This window comes from Gallinula chloropus, assembly GCF_964237585.1.
Source record: "Gallinula chloropus genome assembly, chromosome: 1".
Classification (NCBI taxonomy): Eukaryota; Metazoa; Chordata; class Aves; order Gruiformes; family Rallidae; genus Gallinula; species Gallinula chloropus.
In genome coordinates, this window is record NC_140085.1 from 34,901,488 (window position 1) to 34,916,230 (window position 14,743).

At 39.2% G+C, this 14,743-nt stretch overlaps 1 protein-coding gene across 1 annotated transcript in view; it reads left to right on the forward strand.

The window, feature by feature from the left end:
• Nucleotides 1-14,743, forward strand: part of NELL2 (neural EGFL like 2) — a gene marked incomplete at both ends in the record, with an annotated part of 153,865 nt that overhangs the window by 134,294 nt on the left and 4,828 nt on the right. Inside the window, 3 exons of the mRNA XM_084262534.1 lie at nucleotides 2,723-2,863; nucleotides 12,933-13,126; nucleotides 14,251-14,427. Coding sequence (XP_084118660.1) covers nucleotides 2,723-2,863; nucleotides 12,933-13,126; nucleotides 14,251-14,427 — 512 coding nt within the window. The remainder of the gene's footprint in view (nucleotides 1-2,722; nucleotides 2,864-12,932; nucleotides 13,127-14,250; nucleotides 14,428-14,743) is intronic.

A 14,743-nucleotide genomic window follows, 5' to 3' on the forward strand; every position in this document is an offset into this window, starting at 1 on the left:
GAGAGTTGGGCTCATTCAGCCTGGAGAAGAGAAGGCTTTGTGGACATCATATTGCAGCATTCTAGTACCTAGAGGAGGCCTACAGGAAAGCTGAAGAGGGTCTGATTGTCAGGAAGTGTAATGTAAACTACAACACGGTAGATTTAGATTAGACATTAGGAAGAAATTCTTTACCGTGAGGGTGGTAAGGCACTGGAACAGGCTGCCCAGAGAAGCTGTGACTGCTCCCTCCCTGGTAGTGTTCAAGGCCAGGTTGGATTGAGCTTTGGGCAACCTGGTCTAGTGAGGGTGTCCCTTCTTATGGCGGGGGCCAGGGGCAGGTTGGAAATAGATGAGATCTTTAAGATCCCTTCCAACCCAAACCATTCTGTGATTCTGTGACCAGGTGATCCCAGGCGTTTAGCACCATTGCCTATGTTCTGTTCTGCCAGACAAGCTTTTCCAGGTGGCATATTCCCCAGTGAATATGAACTTATTGATTGAAGGCCTTTCTTCTTTTCCTTTCCTTCTTCTTAAATAATCTGTAGGTATGTGAGTGAATAGCTGTAGATAAGGCACAGACTGCAAACTAACCTTTTCTCACTACAGTGACATAATTTTCATTGATCCTCCTCTGATCTCTCAAGCACCTTTGAGGTCCCACCGGCTCCTGGCTGCTCCTAAGAAAAAGGCCAGAGTTTATACTGATTTAGAGAGAGACACACTGAACAGCGGAAGGTTGTAAAGGGTTGGCATTTCTTAGGTCTGCAGCAGGACTACTTAGATGATTATCCTCTAATTCATAGTGGTATTGAACATCCTGTGTTTTAAACCAATAGAGAATTAAAGTGGCAGAATACGTTTGGTGCAATATTCCAGCAGGAGTAGTAGTAAATTTCATCATCATAAATGCATCATCATCACAACATGCCTGGTTAGAGAGACTGTTGATGGAAAATCAAACTGAAACTTTAATAATGAAAGTTTCTAAAGAAATTTCATCAGGTATCTGTAAAGCTTTTAAAACCCAATATATTCATGATACAGCTTTATGGTAATTCCAAAGATTCCTTGGCATGTAAATAAAATACCAGAGCACCTCCCATCTACCCCAGCATGTGTAAGCAAAATGCAACTCAAAACCAAATGTGGGTGCCTGAGCAATACCTTATAGTTTATGCCTGTGTCCCCAACATACTTAAGAATTTTGTTACCTTCAAATGTGGAATGAATTGTATTTGGTGGATAAGGAAGCGTCGGGTTTTTGCACAGCTTGTGTTTGAATAGATTTCATAAGAGACTAGAGTAAGTATATCTATCTATGCACACACTGCTACTCTCGGAGGAGAGATCTCCTACTTTATCCCAGCTCACAACTGGTTTTCTTAGCCGGTTTACACTTTGTCCTATGAAAATTACAAATGACATGAATGGGAGCTAACAGGGACTGTGGGCAGAATTTTTACTTCTTTTACATATATCTCAGTGGTTACATATATCTCAATGGTCACCACTCCTTCATATCCACATCCTGGAGGATACTAGATCAACTGCTGAGGTACTTTTAAGAGCTTGAGTCTTCATTTGTTATTTTAGTTTGGCCAGAACGGCCAGTACATTGAGGGCTGACTAAGTATTCAAACTCATGATATGGGGCAGGGAAGTTTGAGCTTTTTTTTCTGAAGGCAGTTCAGGCATGTTGTATCTCCTCCCCATGCCAGTTCTGTAGGCACCTCTCGATCAACTTGCTTGGTGCTCAAACAGGTATGCAACCCTTGGTATAAAGCACAGTGATAACGTGATGACTCTGATAAGGATAAAGAAAGATGCATGTTTATCCCTGTTTGACTGCATCCTCCTGGTATTCCTTAACTGTTAACATCACTCATACTCTGGGACCTGTTCTTTAATATGTCTTACTGCATAACTGAAGGTACTGGAAGTGAACATGTCTCAAAGTTCTCTGCATCTCTGCTGAGTCCCTGAGTTGAGGTGTCTGCAGAATGTGCTTTGGTGGATTTTGGAACTAGCGAGTGTGTCTAGAAATCAATTCTGTGGTGAGTTGTTACTGTAAAGTTTAGTGAGTGGAAGTTATTCTTTTGAGAAACACACATCCCAAAGGAACTACTGGGAGGAGGAGAATGTTTTATATTTCATCTTTGGGGTCTAAGCATTTGTTTGAAATCCTAGCTGCTCTTTTTGATGATGAGAGAGGGGACTGCAGTTAGCTATGCTGAGAGTCAGAGGTGCTGGCGTAAGTCAACAAGAACTGCATGAGATAACAAAGCCCTGCAAACCTAAAATAAGTGTCACCAAGAGCAGAAGCGAGGACCAGAGTGAGTATTTAGTATTTTGATATGCTCCTAGAAACAATCTTTGTTTGTCAGGCAGTCTGCACTACTCAAAGGGTTAATGTTATTTGTACTGGGATCCAATTCCTTTCTTCCTACTGTGGGCAATTTACACCAATGTCAGATTACCTGTCAGGTGTTGTGACAAAATGAGTTGCTAATATGTAAACAGTAAATTTGGTTTATCAGAACCTCCACTGTTATCAGGGCCAACACCATTTGCAAAAGTTCTTTTTATGGAAATGGTCCAAAACTTTTTCTGTAGACAAATCTGGACATTCAAGTGTCAGTAATCAAAATATTTCTGTGAAATCCAGGAATACCAGAAACTTTGTTCTTTCATCAGATGAATGTAGCAATTTACACTGTGTGAATTTTCTCTTACTAAACAGACATTGATGAATGCTCAGATGGCTTTGTTCAGTGCGACAGCCGTGCTAACTGCATTAACCTGCCTGGCTGGTACCACTGCGAATGCAGAGATGGCTACCATGACAATGGGATGTTTTCACCAAGTGGAGAATCCTGTGAAGGTCAGTATCTAAAAAAGGTGGGGTAGTGTTATGACTTGCATTACAGTATTGTCTAGTATTTCTGCCTGTACTGGTCAAATATTGCCTTGGGTGCTGAATTTTAAACCTTGACCTAAAGCAATCATAGTCTAAATAAGCATCATAAACAAAAGGCAAAACTAGTACAGTGTGAGCCACACTAACATACAGGTGGAGCTTTGGTGGCCATTTCTATCATCTGCTAAGAAGATATGCAAAGTCAAGCGTGGTGCTTAAAACACAGCCGCTCCGGCCCTACATCTGCTTCTGTGCAAGGTCCTTGCATCAGTGATTTCCCGTGGGTTGATAGCATGCGGTGTTATCTGTTGCTCCACTGTAATCTATCTATATGTCAGATCCTTTGTATGTAGGAATGGGCCTCAATCCAGACATCCATTCCTCTATTTCATTCCTCATTCAGTGGAATAGTCTGCTATGAAAATATTTCCTATTGCAAAGAATGCTTATGCAGCCCTGACACCCGTATCCTCGCTGGGTTAATACTGAGATGCTTCTCCTGTGTGTAGGCAAACTGCTTGTAGAAAGTTGCAGTTTGAAGAAAGAGCCTTACAAACTGGGATGCTCAGTGGACTTCGGGCTGGGGCAAGGTGCAGGGGACAAGGGAATGACAAGGGAATGGGAAGGCTTTCTTTGTTTATGAATGATGTTAGAGAGGATGGTGGGTTAGTAAGAACACAGTTATTTTCAGTTGCACATCTCTTAGTATGGAATGTTATTCAGCTCTTAAGAATTGAATGCTGCTAATCTTATTTAAGAAAACAAAACAGTCTGTTTGGCCATGGACTACTTAGGGCAAAATTAGAAGGGAGAATCCTTCTGTCTCTGAGTGCTGAAATATTCACAGTGTAAGCTTTCCTAGCTTGCCGTTTAAACTCACATTGGTGGGCTGTATGGGTCCCAAAGGAAAGCAATTGAATTAATTTCACTAAGGCAGAGACACAGACAGTTCTCCAGGAGCGTGAATGACCTTTTCTGTAGCCCCATCATCAATACTTTATTTCAACACATTTTCACCATGGCTGAAAGCCTGTATTCCCAGGAGGAATCAGTGACTTGAGTCAGCCACTGCTTTCATAAGTTAAGCTTTCTTTGTCAAGAACTAACTAAATGTCAGTGTTAGCTGGCCAGGTGTTAGGACAAGAAGGTGCAAAGAAGAAGTTGTGATTGCTCTGATTATATTGTTGCCCTTCTGTCCCTCATGGCACAGAACTCAAGCCAGCCATTTATGGAAGGATTCTCAGTACCCCATGTTTTATCTTCAGTGTCGATATAGCTTTGTTTTGTGGGTTGAAGATAGTGGGTTGGCATGTGTGATCTCAAGAGATATAAGTGATACAAAGTCACTCTGTTGAGATGTGTGCTAACAAGCAACAATTAAGCAGCAATTTCTAAGCAAATGAAAAGCCAAGGAAAAAGAAATATGGAGATTACTATGTGTATGCAGAAGTGGCAATTATTAGAATGCTTTGACCTTTTCTACAAAGTGCCAGCTACTCTTTATTAAACATACACAGAGGGTAAAAAGTAATTAGAATTAAATCACAGATGCTAAGAAACTATCTTCATTGCTGATAACCCTAGTCACCATCAGTGGAACACTTTCAATTTGATTGATTGCAGCCTCAAATTTTGAAACATGTAGCAACTTGAGATGGGGAGGAAGTTTAGATATTTTATTAGTTATACTAAATCACTTTTTATTGGATTGAAGCCTGTGGCATCGTGTCTCAGACAGAAAATAAAACCTGGAAAAGGTCTGAAGATACAGCCTAAAATCTACTGTGGTATGGAAAGTTGAACTTCAGTAGCAGAGCACAGTAGCACAGAAGCAATTGGTTTCTCTGCTGACAGATCTTTCCACTGTGAGATATTCCCCTACTGGGTTTAAAGAGATAGGAAAATGGATTTGTTTTGTCACTTATTCAGTATCCCCTAGTTAAGGGTGATTAGATCGAGGTGGATGGTCTTTTAGACTGTAGCTGTAGCGGGGGAGCAGCTTCCAGGCTATACTAAGCTCAGATTTCAAATCTCGGTTCTCCACTTCCCACCTGCTTCTTGCTGCATCTGGGGCCAGTGTCCTCTCCTCTGAAGCCTTCTGGCTTGTGCAAGTGCTACAGCTAGCAGAAGTGTAGAAGGAATAGTGCTGAATTACACTGAAGAGAAACTGGGCCTGCCTTAGTTTCTTTTAAACCTCATGGGGATTAGAAAATGTTTTTCAAAAGCTTATCAATTTGCTAAGAGGACTACTTCAAAGTGGTGATATATGGAATGCATAATATGCTTGTCTTTGTCTCATCTTTTCTTAGTTGCTTTGAAGTTCCCTCTTTTAGTGAAGAAACCTTTAAAAGCCAAAGAAGTGTGGGTTCAAATCTTTCCTTTCTTGATTGTTCTCTATAGTCTGCCTCGAATCTGGGTCTCTCGGTGTCCTCTGGACATGTGCTAATAGTACTACAGAAATCATTTCTGTGACTGGTGTTACTCAGAAACTTGTTTCCTGCAGCAAAGGCTGCAGTTTTAAAGATTCAGGTGGAAACACCTCTGTTAATATCACAGAAGCACATATTTTTTCAGAATACCAGGATGGCACCAACCCCTTTTGCAGGAAACGGTCCCATTAGGACTAAAAATTCCTAGCTAGGGGTGGACTCCTTGGTAACAATAGACTTTGTCAGTGCTGGATAATGAAATTATAGTTGCTGAATTGCCTGTTTTACACATCTATTGACCTTGGCTACTGATGCTTCTTTGGCATGACTGAGAATATTGAGTATTTTGACTAATGTACTTGAACGCAGAAATTCATAATCCCATTTTATTGTACCTACAGGCAATGGAAGACCTTGAGATTCCTTCTCTATTAGTTTCGCTTCACATTATACTCCTGGGTAGACCTGTGGTCTCTTTAACAATTACTGAGAGAAACAGTGGGAAATGCATCTGTAGGGCTTCAACCTCTTATCAGCACTTGCTGCTTTTCCCTTGGAAATAGAATTATGTTATGCATCATCTTATTTCCAGAAAAATGGTAGATCAGCTGCTTAGTCTTTGAGGATTGCATGGGTTTGAAAAGTCTTAAATTTTATTCATATCTAAATATAGATTTCAGCATGGTCTATCACCTGGTACCTTCTCCTTTGCTTCCCTAAAACTTTTCTTTGTAGTTTCTTTACACAGTCTTATTGGTGCTCTGAAGGTTGTCTCTCATGTACCTTTTCATAAAGGAGAGTCAGCTAAGACAATGGATATTGCAGCCTAAAGCTTCATTGCATTAAAAAACTGGAAAGCAGAGGGCAAAGTCCTCAAATAAGATCCTTCAGACCCAGTTAATATTTGCTCTGTAGTTCTCTGTAAGATCCTGATTCATTTGAGTTTGTTCCCTGCAATGTCTAAAAGCTTCCAAAATCAGTTGAAGAGAAAAACTGTATTGGTTTGTAGCAGAAAAGTACGGATTATACCTCATCAGCTGTTGGCATTTTGCATACCCCCACGTCCAAAAGATAGCTTACCTAATTATTGCAGCCCCTTAGGATTTACCAAGAGTATCTGGCAGGTACCAGCTGTTGTTGATACAGATTATGAGATCAACATACCTTCACTCTCAGCAGGTGCCACAGTCTTTAAATGAGACAGGTGCAAATGAAAGGACTGGAAAGGATTAATCCAGAATGCCCAATTCAAAAAGGCTCTATTGGGTTGCAAGGGTTTATCTGTGTGTGAATTCACAGTTGAGAATTTCTGTTCTGAAATACCTTGTTATAGTCGTCTTCTACCTCTGCTGTCCTGCTTCCAGAAGTAGAATCCCTTCCCTCTCTGCATGATAGAGAAGGCTTCCTGACAACACAGCCTTGGGCCCTACTTGAACAATATTTTCCATACTGTAGGATAATGAGGGATGGAAGCATCTTAAAAACTTCAGGATGCCCCCCCACCCCCCAGCCTTAATGAATGAGCAAAGCCTGAATTGGTCACTTCAGCATCCATGTATCTGGATCTGGAAGGCAGAGGAATTGCTGATTGTCAGGATGTCTGAATTTATCTCACACTACATCCAGTATTTTAACTAGTACATGAAATTTCTTGTAGTTGAAAAACCATTGTCAGTTTGGAGTCCTATGCTTAGATCTTTCTTCAGTGCTGGTAATGTTTAACAGAAGCTTTGTTACTGATAGTACTTAAAGACACAGGAATAAAGAATCACTACTCCTCAGTAGTCACAAAGCTCCATCGAAATCCTCTCACCTTTATTCATGATCATAAAAGGTCAATGAATAAAGTGACTTTTTTTACTTCCATCTCAAACAGAACTATAGGCTTGAAGGCTTCATTACTAATTTTGGGAACCCAACCTAATCATCACCAAACAGAAGGCAGATACGGAGGCACATTAGTATTTAAATATTCTGGAGTGTGGGCAGAGTACAAAATTGGTAGAGTTTCTCATCTTTTATAAAAGGACTAATAAAACAGAAACTCAACCACTACATTTTATAAGACAGTAATTTGAACACATTTACTGTATCGGGAAACAACATTTCTGGGAAGCTGACATTACCGGCATATGAAGTCTCAGCTCTTCATCCTCCACATCTGCTAAGCATGCTGACAGCTGGCGTGCATGAAGTCACGATTAAATTATTCACAATTTACTTGCTCTTTGAAGAATGATTACATCAGTCAATAGATTTACTTAGGACAGAGAAGAACAGAAACCAAACTTTCTGCTCACAAGAGCCAGGGTTCCTTACAAAATGCACTCCTCATATTTTTGCCTTAAGGAAAAAAGTATTCAGGTTTCCTCATGTTGTCACCTCGCTGAGCTAATGTGACTCCCCAGAGCTGAAGTAACTGGGAAACTTCAGTTGTTTCTGAGAAAAGAAAGTGTCCATAACCCCAACCCATTCCTTCCAATAGCATATTTCCCAATAGTAGAGATGTTTGTCTGTATGCGGATGACACCCTAACTGCTGTCAGAATGATTCTGTTAGGAGACTTTCTCCAGGGAAGACCGTTTTTAGGTTTTATGTACAATGTAGGTCTCGATAGCTCATCAGAGCAGGGAAACTTGCAACTTTCCACCAGCGATATCAAAACACATCTCTGCTGAGCAATTTGTCACTACCTAGCAAGGTATACACAGGTTATTTTTCGTTGTGCCTTGTTCATATCCCTTGTGAATGTTTTAATCTATTATCAAGACTGTATTTTGGGGTTTTTCCCCAAATATTGCTGAGATGTCCTAATTTAGAGGTATCCACATTAGCTCCAAGATCTCATTCCAGAATAGATCTAAACCCCTGATTTGATTTTGGAATGGGTATTTCCCCATGTACCTTACAAGTGAAGCTCATCTGACATATTATTGTTTGCCCAGTAAATATCATGAAATACTTCTATATTTCACTGTCATTTTTTTTTGTTTTTAATACTTTCTTATCAGCAACCTTTTTCACCTTGCTGTTGATCCATTCCTTCGGATGACTAAGTATATTGGGCAGCACGTATTTTGGCACAGATTCTCAGGGAATGTACCTGCAACAGCTCTCCATTTTGAAAGCCTGACCATTTATTCCTGCCTTTTATTACTTACTAATTAATCCACTATTAATCTGTGAGTCAATGACCTCTTTTATTCTATGGCACATAGTTCCTTTAAGAGCATGTATTATGCAAAGGAGCTCATAAAGTTTTCAAATAAAAATACCTCTACATCATGTGAAATATATCCCCCTTTTAAAGTCTTTTTCATTAAAATAGTATACATTTACTCTGAATCTATAATGCAGTATCTTTAAACAATCTTCTTTCTATCTGAAAACATTTTATCCTTTTGGCTACTAGTTTTAATTTTTCCTTATAACTTCATAATTTTAACATAATTCACCCTTTGAAAATAAAAGCACTGCCAGAGGTTTTTTTTGGGTTTTTTTTGGTAGCCTTTTAAATTCGTTTAAGGATGTTGAACTTGCAAACATTATGGTCACTGTTGGTAACCAATACACAGTAGTTGTTCAGTAAAGGCATTTTGAATCAGAGCCTGCACACTGCCAAGTCAGGGTGAAGTCAAATGGTGCTTTGTTCTTTTGGGATTCTTTGGCTATCTTTTCCAAGAAAGAGTCAGTAAACTCATTAAATACAGCCTTGGGTCACAACCTAGTGGGGCAATTGAAATTCTCATATTTTTGGAGTTTTCTGTCCTTGCAATCTGTAATATATTAGAAATGGAGCTTAGTCATTCCAGGTACTGTCCCCATTTTGTATAGCTTTAATCCAGCATTTTTCCTGCATAGTCATGAAGTTGCTTGTGATAAAATGAACTCCTAGCTTTCTTTAATGTGTATCACTACTTCTTCATTCATGGCACTCCTTTGTCACTGCAGTGTTAAGTTGTACCCAGGGATGATGGTAAGAAAAGGAAAATCTGTAAAAGTGTGACTGATCAAAGCTGTTGTAATTTTTAGTGTAGATTAGATAAATAAGAACTGGTCCTCAATTTAGCACTAGATAACTATATACACTTTGGTTCTGGGTTTTTTTCTGAGGCAAACCTCCAAGTCTTTTGAGACTTATTGTTCTAATGTCATAACATTCAAGCTGCTTGGTTCCTAAGCAGTGTGCTGTAAATAGCCTGAAGTGAATTATTTTTTGTTTGGCTTTTTCTTTTGGTAAACAATATGGGAGAGATAATAACATGCCTCTGTGGCTGGAAGTATGCAACCTGTAATCCTCCCCTTTCCCTTTCTCAGACAAAAGATACAGGGGCCAGTATAACCTGTCCAGATGGTTATGGAAATTGGAGAGTTGCTTATGGCTGTAAACAAAACGTCAGTAACATAATTCTCTGTCCATTATAAATCCGAACACTTGGTATGGATGATTTGTGTGCAAGTTCTTTGTAGATAATGCCTGAAGTTTGATGTGGATGAATAATGCAGATGAGAATTTCATGCATGCAAAGTTTGTGTTTCTCTTGCTGCGTTATAAGCATGCTGTTGTTTCTGATTAGGTTAGAATCAAAACCTAAATAGCTCCTGCATTGACCAGGGATATTTAAATTACCCTAGCCAGAATATTTATTTTCATGAATCAAACAACTATAAAAAACAAGCTTGGGATTTTTTCAGAAGTTCTCATTGTTGGATAAGCTCAGCTCAATACCAGAGTCAGTGATGAAGCCTTACAATTATTTTCAATAACAATGCACTACCCATTACCTTGTTTAAAAACAAGCCTCAGAAACCTTTTCCTCATGGGGAAATTATGAAATACATTTTTACATAAGTGCCAACAGCAGACTTAGTGTTTATAGGGTCACTGTTTGTTACTTAAAGGAAACTGTTCTTATTTACATGACAGCTGAACTTTGTCCAAGTGTCTCATTAAATATGGCTGCTTTCAGTTAAGTGGCCAGATCATTGAGAAGTGATATTATTAGTTTATGACACTAGCTACCTGAAAGCTTTGCACAAAAGAGTGTTTTAAACAAATGAACACAAGTGTTAAAAAATGGTAGGAAGTAATTGATTAAAAATTACTTCAATGATAAAGAGAATCCTGCTGTTAATCATTATATTTAAGTAGGATTTGTGTTTGTTCCTTTTATTGAGTAACTTAGGACCAGTTAGACTGAGTGTATGGAGATCTTAATTTGCCAGACTGTGCTACTTTCAGTATGGATTTAAGAGAAAATAGAGGAAGGAGAGAGCAGTCCTTCCATTCCCTGCTCTGCCCCATACCAGCAATACTCAAACCATTCCTGTTAGCTACTTGTCTAAAAACTTTCAAGGCTGGAGACTGCACATCTACACAGGGCCGCCAGTTGCACTAATTGTGTATCCTTACTGTTCAGCTGGGTTTTGATGTGTCCCTGATGTTCCAGCTGCTCGGGGCCATGCAACCAGCCACACTGAACTTGGTTCATCAGCCCACTTGTCTTCTGCCCTATTGCAACAATGTCCAACTCCAGATACTTCAGAAGACAGTGATGGAGAAGATGTGGAGATCTGAGATGATTGGCTGTTCTGGATTATCTGATATGCACCATATCATATCAGGGCACCATAGACCACCAATATGAGGAAGAACTTTTTCACAGTAAGGGTGACAGAGCACTGGAACAGGCTGCCCAGGGTGGTTGTAAAGTCTCCTTCTCTGGAGATATTTAAGACCTGTCTGGCTGCCTACCTGTGTGACCTGTCCTAGGGAACCTGCTTTGGCAGGGGGGTTGGACCCGATGATCTCTGGAGGTCCCTTCCAACCCCTACAATTCTGTGATTCTGTGATAGACTCTAATGCATGAAATGTAATCTCTCTTCCAAAATCTGTTAGCATTGCAAATTGAATTTGAGGGGCCTGTTGTAGTGGAAAATGTCCCTGCACATGGCAAGGGGGTTGGAACTAGACTTGGAACTAGGTCTTTAATGTTCCTTCCAAGCCAAAACATTCTGTGATTTTATGAATACTCTTGATAGATTTTTACACTTCTTGCTACACTATTTTTTTCCCTCATACCACTCTGTGGAAGTGAGTGTCATGGTTTGTTAATGCATTACATGACAAATTATTCCCTTTTATCAGGCTTATATTTCTTGTCTTTCAGTTTCATTCACAATCGCCTGTCTTATGTGTTAGGCAATATGGAGAACAAAAACCCTCAATGTGTCTTCTCTGGAGTATTCATTATTTTGTTGGTTATACCCTTTCTTGCTGATGTTCTTTGAGAGATGAACAATCAGTTTCTTTTCAGTTCTTCTCAAATGACATTTTCCTCATCCTTCCCAGAAGCCCTAGTAATTTTGCAATGCTTTTTTTTTGAGGTGGTGCTGCTGTTATTGCACACAGTATTTGAAGGAAACCCACAATGCTGCTTATTTATACAGTGGAATTCTAATAATTTCCCTGGTGTTTTCCATTGCAATTCATATTCATGTTAGCAGCTTGTTTACTTTTTTTCTGACTGGAGCCACACTTGGAATTGAAATGATAATTGAGTTATTTTGCTTTAAACTGAATTTGCTTGAGGTGAATCAGAGGTTTCATTGCCATTGTTGGACCCAAAGCCGAGTGTTTTATTAAGTTTTTATGCTGATGGTGAAAGATACATTCATGACCTTGTTGCTTATTTTGTCTTGTACTTATCTGTTGGACAGTTAAATATCACAATGCTACTTTTTAATGAACTCTAATTAAGAGCTTGGACCAGACTGTTGTGAAACTGTATGTAGAATTGAACTCTTCTGGTTTTATCATATATAGCTGTTTACTTCATGGTCTTTAAAGCTTTTTTTTTCCTGGATAACTTTTCTCCATATGGACAGCTGAAAAAAACTAAATAAAGACTCTTCAAGAAGGCAGCATGTGCTGCTAGATAGCCCTTGCAAAATAATTGAAGTAGGTACTCTTGATTTCTTTGAGATATTATTGTTTTGAAATAATTTACCTTTATTCAGTGGAGGCATTAGTTTTTCTTTATTTTCTATGGTAGGCACAAGGACTATAGATGTCACTGCAACTTGAATAATTAAAATATTCAAGTTTTCACACTCTAATAAAGGATAAAACTTAAAGCATGGTGTGCTTGCTTAGCTGAGCTTACAGGTCAGACGTCACCTTTCACATTAACTTCTCAGCAAGTGAACCCAAATGTGCTAGACAGACCCAGCAAAAGGATTTGAAAAAAAATTCTGCCGCTTTTCTTTCTTAGCAATACATCTCATGTATGGTTGCCACAAACTAATGCTCTGTAGGGAGCTGAGAATAATTTATGTTTGCATGTTTCCTGTGATGTCTTTGTTCTACCTACTTTACTCAATAACATCCACTTAGAAAACTCAAAACTTCACGTTTTAAAAGTTGATAGGACTTGAAAAATATTTTTTGTGAATTTGTAAGTTATTTCTCGAGGTTCTGGTGCAGTGCAAATTAATTTTCATCTGAAGGCTTTAATGGCCAAAGATCATTTATATTGACTGCTGCAAGAACATTTTTGTTAATTGAATGTGGACTAACAGCATTACATGGCATGTTTTCACAGACATTGATGAATGTGGGACTGGAAGGCATAGCTGTGCCAATGACACTGTTTGCTTTAACTTGGATGGTGGGTACGACTGTCGATGTCCCCATGGCAAGAACTGCACAGGAGACTGTATCCATGAGGACAAAATCAAGCACAATGGTCAGATTTGGGTGCTGGAGAATGACAGATGCTCTGTCTGCTCATGCCAGGTCAGTAGAAATAGAAATAGCTGCATCTGCAAGATAATGGTAGGGATGAAGGGAAGCATGTCATGATTCAGGCGAAGTTCCTGGTTTAGCTGCCTTCTCAGGTGTGCATGTGGGGCTACAGAAAAATGGAATTATATATTACATACAGTTTTGGGGAGAGCTTCTCTCTCCCATCTGCACAAGCAGAACTTCCCTGGGAGGTTTATTACATCATGCTGGGAGGAGGACGATGGTACTATTCTCTTAGCAGAAACACCACCTGTGCTTTCTGGGTGGGAGTAGCGGCATTTTCATGCAAAGAAACTGTCTAGACACATACTGGCATTGGTGACTGACGCCGGTATCTCTAGCAGATCACTATAAATAGAAGTAGGTTCTGTATCTGCAGAGTAATTCAACTTAGCTTTCTCAAATGTTTGCTGTGGGAACCTTGTTCCCACGCTAAATGCTGATGGAGAATGAAGGCCTAGTACACTGCTGAAAAAGTCCTGAACACTTCAGCAGCTCAAATTTCATGGGTATGGATTTAATATCAGACTAGCTATCATCTTCCTTGTGTGAGTAATTACAGAAGGGAGAGACTGATCTGGAAGTTTAAAGTAAGTCTCAATTAGCATCCAGATCAGAATGACATAACCTTGGTGCAATCCATTAAAATTTGACCCTTGGGAAAGATACCCTAGGGTTCCATTAAAATAGGACAGAATTGGTTGGTTTAATGCAGGAGATACATACATATATATATATATATATATATGTATATATATATGTGTATATATATGTGTATATATGTATATATATACACACACATATATATACACACATATATACACACATATATATACACACATATATACACACACATATATACACACATATATATACACATATATATATACATATATATATACATATATATATATATGACAACAGGGGAAATTTTGGGTAGTTACTGAGTGTATATTGTGGGATTTGCCTCTGTTTGAACTGTATTTTGTCAAAGACATCGTATAGTGGAAAAACTCATGGTTGCTGGTAGCTCAGAATTGTACCAAAAAGTAAAATTTTGGTACAAGTACTGTTGGAGTTTCTGACATCACTCTATGCCTGTCTTCCAACAACAGACTGGATATGTGATGTGCCGGCGTATGGTCTGTGACTGTGAAAATCCCACCGTTGACCTGTTTTGCTGTCCTGAATGTGACCCACGGCTCAGTAGTCAGTGTTTACATCAGAGCGGGGAGCTTTCCTACAACAGCGGTGACTCCTGGATACAGAACTGTCAGCAGTGTCGCTGCTTGGTAAGGCTCCTGATTACAGCAGCACAGACAGGAGGGGAAAAGGATATGAGATATTCTCATCTGAGAATAGTTAATTTTCATGCATTAGCATCCATTTAATTTCCTGTGGAGTATGTGTAAAATCAAAATCTGGTTTTCATGGATATTTGTCAGTATTGGCATGTTCCAGTCAAAAGTGCATTTTGATGCAATAGACATAATAGAAATTATTTAATCATGAAGATTGTTTCAGCAAAGGGGGGAGGTCATTTGGATATAGAACCTACAGAGCACCACTCATGTTCAGTCATTGAAAGACCAATGTAGCTTTACAAGA